This window comes from Artemia sp. Qi Xiang Cuo, chromosome 10 (assembly GCF_049724085.1).
Source record: "Artemia sp. Qi Xiang Cuo chromosome 10, ASM4972408v1, whole genome shotgun sequence".
In the NCBI taxonomy this organism is placed as follows: domain Eukaryota; kingdom Metazoa; phylum Arthropoda; class Branchiopoda; order Anostraca; family Artemiidae; genus Artemia; species Artemia sp. Qi Xiang Cuo.
The window spans coordinates 42,839,861-42,849,890 of record NC_142803.1 but is presented as its reverse complement, the minus strand read 5'-3'; the positions used below and the strand labels follow the sequence as shown (position 1 = coordinate 42,849,890).

General features: G+C 33.2%; 1 protein-coding gene across 5 annotated transcripts in view; it reads left to right on the top strand.

Annotated features, from left to right (window-relative positions):
- The first annotated feature begins 817 nt into the window (after positions 1-817).
- Positions 818-10,030, top strand: part of LOC148947784 (protein NipSnap homolog 3A-like) — a 44,813-nt gene continuing 35,600 nt past the window's right edge. The window contains exons 1-2 of one of the 5 annotated variants that reach the window (XM_089095436.1): positions 818-919; positions 3,837-4,037. In XM_089095436.1, the coding sequence (XP_088951562.1) occupies positions 3,842-4,037 (196 nt within the window). In that variant the 5' untranslated portion in view covers positions 818-919; positions 3,837-3,841. Of the gene's footprint in view, positions 994-1,031; positions 1,051-2,206; positions 2,314-3,836; positions 4,038-10,030 lie in introns of those variants that run through there. The other 4 variants (XM_089095434.1, XM_089095437.1, XM_089095433.1 and 1 more) reach the window with 4 other exon arrangements.

The following is a 10,030-nucleotide window of genomic DNA, read 5'->3' as shown; positions in this document are numbered from 1 at the left end:
TGTCGTCATCTGCTGGGTGCCACGATGAGTCTGGATACGGCTTGAACGTGCAACAAGTACAAGTAAGCACAAGGTTCTTATTATACTGCTGTCATAGAAAGAAAGGAGTTTCGCAGAAAATCTGTGTTGCGGCTCAATTTTATTTATAGCCGCTAGCAAATGTTTCTGTTTTAAATTCTTTACTTACAGCTGTGATTTTTTGTCTAACGCTTGTCGCCAGTTTCTATCGAGTAGAACTCAAGCAAATGTATTTCAATCAGCCTTGTCTTTTCACTTTTTTAGTTCTCGAAAACGTAATTTTTTTCTCCTGGCTACTTCTAAATGTTCAGAAAACGACAAGATAGAGGAGTTGTTAAATGATTTTAACCCCTTGACCAACCAGTTGACTGAGTGGTTAAGGAGATTGACGTCTTTTGTTTAACTTTAAAACCATGTAGGTCAAAATAGACATTTCGTTGCTACAGCCGTTCGGACCTTGTGGCACCCAAAGATCCTTAATAGCTACCGAAGATCAACGACTCGCATCTTTTTCGCATAACTTATGAAAGTGCCGAAGTGAAAATGAATCTCTATGATTGGTTCTTTACTTTTCGACTAAGATACGTAGTGATTGCGATAATCGATATAAAATTTCGCTCTCTTGACATTCTAATGACGATTTTTTTATGTTATATATTCAAATTTAACTAGTATTATTGGTACCGTTAGTGACAAAGATGAAAATAATAGCAGAACTCATATAGGTAACACACTGTGGAGTAGCGGAACAAAGAAGGACAAATTTCACAGTTTTTTGGCACTTTTTTCACAGGCTTTGAAAATTCATAGTGGCAACCCTGTATATTGGCTTGTTTTCTAGAGGGACACTAAAATTGTCCATTTTTGGCTGATTTGGACACTTTTGTCCTTAAAAGTTTTGGTAACCCTGTGCACAAGTACCTGAATAAACTTATAGAGGTTTTGTGAGTTCAGGGTGCTAGAACTAATAGTTTTGTGAGTTCAGGGTGCTAGAATAGGTTTGAAAATAATGTTAAGAAGACTAAGTCATGGGTAAATTTCTACCAAATCATATTATTGAGTTAGTAATAAAGTGAATACACCATTTGATGCCTTTTTTATGCTGATTATAAATATAATAATCATTTCTATCGGAAATTAATTTCAGCCCCCCCCCCCCTATATATTCCAATTCAGTGTTAGGTTAGGTTGTAGAAATATATACCCTGAATTGGCATATAGCCTATAGGGGGGGGGGCTGAAATTCATTTCCGATAGAAATGATTATTATATTCGTAATCATCATAAAAAAAGGCATCGAGTGCTATATTCACTTTATGCCTAAGTCACTAATATGATTTGGTAGAAATTTACCAAGTCATGAAGGCTAGGGATAAGTTAAGATGATAAGGCAACATTAGGTAATGAAAAGATTGATCAGGTGGACTGCTTCACTTACCTTGGTAGTATTATTAGTCAAGACAGTGGGAGAGTAAAGATGTTAAAAGTAGAATAGCCAAGACTCAAGGTGTTTTTTCACGGTTAAAAAAAAAGTTTCAAAGAATAGGAAGATAAATCTGCAAACCAAGAGGTAAAATATTAGAAGCTACAGTAATGACAGTGGTCAAATATGACTCTGAAGCATGGGCAGTTCAAAAAGCAGATGAAGATTTGCTAGATGTTTTCCAGAGAAATTGCCTACAGATGTTCTGGGTACCCTGCTGACTGACCCTATTTCAGATAGTAGCCTAGGCTGTACAAAAAGTGTGGTTCAATCCCACTTTCTAGGGCTATAATGAGAGAAAGGTTGGTAAAAATTTAGAATTGTGGCCCCTGATAAGAAGACATGTTAAGAAAACAATTCTTTCTTTAAAATATGTATAATGATCCTTGTTAACATATTATCCAAGGGGAGAACATTTATTATCAAGCCTTTCCTCTAAAAATCCTTCTTTTTCCAGATTAAAAGAAAAAGTTTACTAAAACCACCATGCTGAGATTCAATGCTTAAGTCTTTTGAAATTGGTAAATTGCTGCCAAATACATTGTTTTATAGATAGCTTTCATGCCAGTCTTTTTAAAACTCTTTTTTTAATGAGCAGTGGCACAAATACAGAATATTAATAGCAGTGGCGAAAATCAAAATATGAACACTAAAGACCAGCATGAACACTATCTATAAAACAACTTATTTGGCAGCTCATAGCGGCAATTTCAAAAGATTTAAGCATTGAATCTCAGCATGGTGGTTTTTGTAAACTTTTTCTTTTAAGCTGGAAAAAGAAGGATTTTTAGAGGAAAGACTTGATGATAAAGGTTCTCCCATTGGATAATATGTTAACTAGGATCATTATACATATTTAAAGAAGAATTGTTTTCTTAACATGTCTCCTTATCAGGGGCCACAATTCTAAATTTTTACCAAAAGTTTGAGATGGCTAGGGCAAGATCTGTGGATGAAGGATGACAGACTGCCAAAGATTGTCCTTTTCAACCAACTGTCTAGGGCTAATGAAAACAGGTTGTCCATGGCTGGGATGAGAGGATGTCATACAGAATGATTTAAAGGAAATGGGAACTTCCTGGAAAGGTGTAAAGAGGGAGGCTTTGAAAAGATGGGGATGGAGGAGGAGCATTTGTAGCTGTGTTGGCCTCATGTGGCTTGGTGTTGTGGTGAGTTGTTAGTAGTAGTAGTAGCCTAGTTAAAAAACTCAAATGGTTGTTGCAAATATGCTACTGTACACTTTGTGCAGTAAAAAAAGGAAAAAAGAATAGTGCATTGAGTTGATAGTTTGATGTTGGCAAGCTGATTTTCAATACACTGGTAGGACCAGATTTAAATAGATGATATCATTAATACAAATATATTACATATTAGACTAATCTACTTCTCAACATAGTTACCATGCAGATTCAAATACTTATCATCTCTCATAACTAGCTTAAAAAATTAACAGGTTTTCAATCCACCTGTTAAAAACTGGGTAGCATGCAACTTGGAACAGTTTTAGTGCTGCTACAAAGGCTGTGAATTAATTATTTTTTGTTTTAAATCAAAATTTACCATGAAAAAAATCAAACACACTTCTATGTAAGCCTCTGGATGCTTTTCATTTTTGTGGTTGAGATATGTTTCTTAATTCCATATTTTTATGATAATTTTTTGTAGAAGAGCAAATTTTTGGTACAAAAATTTTAAACATGTCTCACTTAAATAGTTATCCATTTTCCTCTTATCATTTTACCATAGATGGTAATATTTTGTCATGAAATTATTTATTCTTTGATTATGGTCTGAATTTTAGCCAGAAAAAGATTAAAAGTTTATTTGGTATAAGGGAACCCTATTGGACAAAAAAAGGAAAAGATTTGGAGTATGCCTAACCCTCAAGGGCTTGGAGACCAATTGTTTGCACTGTTTTCTAAGGGGAGTTGGAGGTGGAGAATGCATACTGGTGACCATAGAGGGTGGGAGACAGAACACATGCTTGAATATTTTTGTTTAGTAACATTTACCAAACTGCACATCAAGAATTGTAGAAGTATTTTTAAATTCAGGCCAAAATGACTTGCCCATCTTTTGAGCAAATGTGTAATAGAGTGTTTTTATCAATACTTAAATGGAGCTTAACATCTTTGGGGTCATTTTTTTTTGTATTTTTTTCATTGCAAGTTCAATTAAGAAAACTGCAGACATGAGTATATTTCTTGCATATGTGTAGTTTTAGTTGTTTTACAGTTTTAAAATCTATCCAAGTCCTATAAAGGACTATAGCTCTGTAATGTTTTGGTTGGGCAGGTGTTTGCTCTTTGTCTTTGATTATATATTTTTTTTACAGGCCTTATGAATTCTGCTGCACAACAAATCATGTCTAAAGTCTATGAGCTAAGGACTTATAAAATCTACCCACAATACTACAAACAATTCCTGGGTTTAACCCAAGAACACTTGCACCTCAGAACTGCTCATTCAAAACTTTTGGGCTATTGGACTTCAGAGCTTGGAGGATTAAATGAAGTTTTCCACATTTGGGAATATGGTAAGTTTTCCCTATTTTGTTTTACACCCCTCCTATAACTTTATTTAATAATTTACCAATAATTCCAGTGAAAAGAGAAAAAAATTAAGACTGAGAGTTATTGGCAGAAAGGGGGAGAATATTGCCAGCTTAGGGCTAGCAATGAACACAGACACCAAATAAACATAATGGGAAATAGTATGATATTGACAAAATGTTTATACACTTACTGATGATTTTTCATGTTGTGGTTGCAAAAGCAGCTTCAGATTAAGTCAGAGTACCTATAGTAACCTTTGCCTATAAGTACCCAAAATTAAAAATAGATTTTCAAAGAAATTATTGGGTGGGAAAAATTTCCAATGAATAGCTAGGTTTCCTGTTACTGTTATCTCTAAATGGCTTTGAAAAAGTACCACCAGACTTTTTTTTTTTAGGCTTAGGAAGATAGTGCGTTTTAATTAAGATAAAGTAAAAGAAAATAGTAGCAAATAAAACTAGTTGAAGGTCAAGAAAAGAAAAAAATAACAACTTTGAATTAAATTAATTCTACTTGTTGACAAAGCTGTTTTATAATGTTGTATATTAATTAAAAAAAACTTTTTCCACAAAATAAGTTTTTCAAAGTAAAGTAAAGAACTCCATTAAACAAAAAATGAGCAAAAATAAAATCAAATAACCTACCAAGTGTGAAACTACCATAAATCAGCATCGATAAATAAATGAAACACAAAACGAGCAGAAATTACAATAAATAACCATGTCAAACTCAAAACAAGCAGGAATTAACATAAGTTGGGCTCAAAAACCCTATGCCTTCCCAAGGCCAGAATATAATTTGCACTTTACTGAAAAAATACAAATGAATGTGCATTGTCAGTTTAATATACTTTTACTGATATTTAGTAATCAAAATCTTAATATTGTTTGATTTATTAAAGTTATAAAAGTAAAAACATTTATATTTTTCAGTAAAGTTAAAATTCTGTTCTGGGAAGGCATAGGGATTTTGAGCCCAACTTATATTAATTTTTGTTCGTTTTATTTTGACATAGTCTTTTCAGAGAAAAAGAAAATAATACTTTAAATCTTGTCTTTTTTTTAAGAATTTATAGTTTGGTATGCTATTTTTATGCTGGAGAAAAATCCTAAGCAATTTTTAACAACATACAACCTTTTAAAAAACTGGACACAAATTGTAGTGTTTAATTTAGTTTCATACCTCACCTAGTTGACCTGAAATGGAAAACTTGATTCCATTTGCAAAAAAATCTGTTTACTTTCTTTGATAGCTTGGATACACTTACACTATTTTGGTTTGGTTAAATTTTAAGAGTGGAAGCAGCCCCAAAAGTTTGAACATAATACCCTCAGTCGTTCTTGGGATACTGCTGAGAAGCCTTATTGGGAATTAGCATTAACACAGTGCATTTTGATTTAATCTTATGGCAACATTTAGTTTTTAAACATAAAGTCAAATGGGAGGGGGATTAGTTTCCATCCAATCACTTTCGACTATTAAAAAGGGCATCAGCCCTTTCTATTTTCAATCAAATGAGCCCTTTTCAAAGTTCCTACAACAACTCCTTTGATACAAAGTTCTCTGGTCTAAACAACAACAACAACAACAAAATAATACATTATATCCACATCGATCTTTACTATAAAAATGTCAAGCCTTCCAATTACTTTCGACTATTAAAAAGGGCACTAGGCCTTTTGAATTCCATTCGAATGAGCCTTTTTCGAGTTTCTAAAACAACACTTCCTATAAACACCCTGTGGCCTATATGGCCCCAAGGCATAAATTACAACTCTTATCCTAATAGCTGTGAGGGCGGTTGTTATCCTCTAAGACCTAATTTCCAGGACATTCAACTACGTTACACAAAATAGCTATCTCGAAATTTTGATTGAATGTTTCTGGGTAAATAATGGGTGTAAGAGGGGCGTTAGTATTTATCCAATCACTTTCAACTGGACGTGTTTGGGGAAATGGTGGGCGTGAGAGGGGGGTTAGTTGCCCATAGTAGTAACCTAAGTGCTGATTTCACACCTACATTTACACCTACAAGACCATACACAATTTCACACCTACATTCACGCCTACAAGAATTATGAAACAATTGGGGAGATTACATTCAATGAGAGTGAGTATCCTCTCACACCTACACTTCCTTGACACCTTTTCAGAGCATCTATTCGTAGATTCCTTTTCAAGCAACGTGGTTAAACACGCTTTTACAATTAGAATTCTTTGATTAACATTTGCAAAAAAAAGAGGTAAAGAATTTGCGTATTGATGGTTATCAGTTAAAATAGCTCCTTGCCATAGAACATAGCAATCTAAGTGATCATTGGCTGATCCAGTGCATGTGTAATTGAACCAGCATATCGATGATGGAAGGCCGGAAAAAAATATGACTTGCCCTTGCTTTAATTCTTCGATATTTACGTTTGAGTAAACCAATAATATTTGAGCAATGGTGTCAGTTTAAATTAGATCTTAGCTGACTAGACTACTATAATTTAACTATATGATTTAGGTATACGACAAGGATAGAATTTTAGTGACAAACTTCTATACTACTTCTAAGCGCACTTTAAAATACAAACGTTACGAGTGAGCAATGTTATCAATTTGAAATAGAGTTTACCGTTATAGATTACTAAAGTTAGATACTAAGACAGATGTAGATGGCAAGAAAAGAATTTTAATAACGGATAGCTTTACTTCTTAGATGTGTTCTGTATAATACACAAGTGGTGGAGTGATGGGAGTGGGGTGTCTTAGAGTACTTATAGTGTGATAGTGGAGGGGGGAGTTGCTAGCGAAAAACCCATGTGGATGAGTTGAAATAAAAAGTTTAAAGGGAAATGTCTGTAAATTATTTTTGGGGGGATGAGGCGATGACCGATTGGATGTCTCAGACTAGTGATAGGGCTTTACTGTGGCACGAATTGCTTGTGAAAAACCCAAATGAATGACTTGAAATAAAATTTTTAACAAGAAATGTCTGAAAAGTATTTTTTGGGGGATGGGGCGATGACAGAGTGGATGTCTTAGACTAGTTATAGTGCTATACTCTGGCATGTATTGCTTTCGAAAACCCGGATGAATTAGTTGAAAATAAAGTTTTAACAAGAAATGTCTGAAAAGCGCGATCAGAAATTAAATTATAAAAAAGTTTCTTTAAGAAGAAGAAGAAGAAGAAGATTTTATTTGAATAAATCAACATAACAAAAAAAACATATACCCCCAACAGAGAGCAAAGCTCGTAAAATTGGGTATTAATAATAAAAAAAAACAAAAAAAAAACAAAAAAAAACAAAAAAACATTTCCTCATCATAACAAAAGAGAGAAAGAAAAAAAAACCTGGTTAAAGAAAAAAACAAAAAACATAACAAACATAAAGAAAACAAACGCTGGACAAGTGGGCCAACATGGGTAACAAATATAAACAAAAAAAATAATAATAATAATAATAAAATTTCTATTCCACCATCACAGGTCAATACATAATTTTAATATTTTCTTCCTTAGAACTGATATTTGCCGAAATGACTCAATTTGAATTCTATCTTTCAGCCTATATTTATATCTTCAACTGAAAAAATATGAAAAAAGTTTCTTCAACTGAAAGTAAGGAGCAACATCAAAACTTAAACGGGCAGAAATAGAGGCTGTTTCCAAAGATTTAGGATTCATTAAAATCACCGTTGCCAGTCAAAAGCTATGAGCTTGAGAAAATTGCATGATTATCGAAAGATGGGGAAGCAACCGCCAAAAAACAACAGTAATCGACGTGTCGTGAGGGGGGAATTTTCCATGGAAGAGGGGAGGGTATTTTTACATAAAAACAACTTCAACCGTGGCCCACCCCCCGCGATCAGAAATTGAATTATAAAAAAGTTTCTTCAACTGAAAGTAATGATCAACATCAAAACTTAAACGGGCAGAAATAGAGGCTGTTTCCAAAGATTTAGGATTCATTAACTTTATTGTTACCACTCAAAAGCTATGAGCTTGATAAAATTGCCTGATTATCGGAAAATGGCGAAACACCCTTCAAAAGTCGACAGGAATGGAATTGTCTTGAGGGGGAAAATTTCCATGGAAAAGGGGAAGGGTATTTTTACATGAAAACAACTTCAACCATGGCCCGCCCCCGCGATCAGAAATTGAATTATAAAAAAGTTTCTTCAACTGAAAGTAAGGAGCAACATCAAAAATTAAACGGGCAGAAATAGAGGCTGTTTCCAAAGATTTAGGACTCATTATAAACAATTTTATCAAGAAATTTCTGAATAAAATAGTTTTCTAGAAATAGGAGTGGGATGTATGAGAGTACTTATTGTGCTGTAATGTGGGCCGAGTTGCTAGCGAAAAACACGTATAAATCACATGAAATAAAATATTTTTAATAAGAAATGGCTGAAAAGTGTTTTGGGGGAGATGAGTATTAGTCTCATAGGCGTGTTTTGTCTGAAACCTATAAAAATAAACTATTTCCGTAAAATCTGAGCTAATAGAGGTTTTGACCGTAAACTCTAGTTTTTTTTTGTAAGAAAATTACGGAAAATACAATTCTCTGGTACAGGTGTGAAACTTAAGTCTATTTTTGGATTGAAAAATAAAACTATATCCGTAAAATCTGAACTAATAATTCAATATTTTTTTTTCATAAAAACAAACTTTTTTTTTAAAACTTCGAAATTTTTCAACTTTATTTATTTTTTTTCTTTTTTTTCGTATATTAGAATGTCAAAATATGCTCACGGTTCTAGCAATTATACTCTATGAGTGGTCAGCAATTTGAAATAGTCTTTCCGCTATTATTCTATATTTAGTTATGGTCACTACCTGGTCTATTGCATGTATTAAATCAGTATTTCTTACTCTGTGGAACGATAAAAACATATGTCATATCTTTAAAAAAAAAGTGAAGGTAGAACATTTTAATAGAGTATGTTCACATAACAAGCTTATTTTAGTATCTGATGTCAATAAGAAGAAGTAATGGAACTATGAAAAAGTAATGGAGAAGTTTGAACCAGTAAATATATGCTTACAGTGTTCCGATTTTAAGGAAATAAACTACTCTAAAATTCTGAAGAAACTCATCTGTTGTGATGAAGGTTATATGAGGTTGAGCTCTCATGAGAAGATTACGCTCAAAGAGAATGCTAAGACAAAAACAATTCTTGATGATAGAGGACAACTCCTTGCTACTGCTGCAGGTAACACATTACCAACGGATACATCCAATCATCAGCTTTCGGGTATTAGCATTCAACGGAAGGCTAATAAAAGAAAGGCCTACTCTGCTACTAATATCGTAATCCATATCTTGTTTACGTACCGAAACTGTTACCTGTGTAAAAATAATGTGTTAATAGACAGTGAAATTGCCAGAAAAATAAAAATAGCGCTTTCAGAAAATATCACTACGGAATATATAGACGAAATGATGAGAAACAAAGCACCAGCAAACGTTACTCGCATTGATCAAATAGTCAATGAATCAAATAATACCAAAGACGAAAAACATACTGAGCCTGTTTTTGAGACACCTTTAAAAATTGTGTATGATTCAAAATGGAATAATGGTTATTCTACTGATTACGAACTAAGAGAAGACAATAACTGCAATATCAAGAGAGAACATGGTGAAATATTTTATGGAACAGATCCAAATGTCCAAAGTTAATCATTGATATTAATAATGTATCATAATATATTTTTGTATTAATATTCTACATAGCATTATTTCATTAAAAATATTACATTGTTATGTGTTCATTATTTTTTAGAGTAAGCTAGCATATCAAGCGTTTAGAATGTCCATTAAAACATCGGAGATGTAAGTAAAGGAATTTGCGTACATCTATTGTCAGACACACTATTTCCGTAAAATCTGAGCTATTAAGGGTTTTTGACCCTAAACTCTAGTTTTTTGTAAGAAAATTATGGAAAATACAATTCTCTGGTTCAAATGTGAAACTTAAGTCT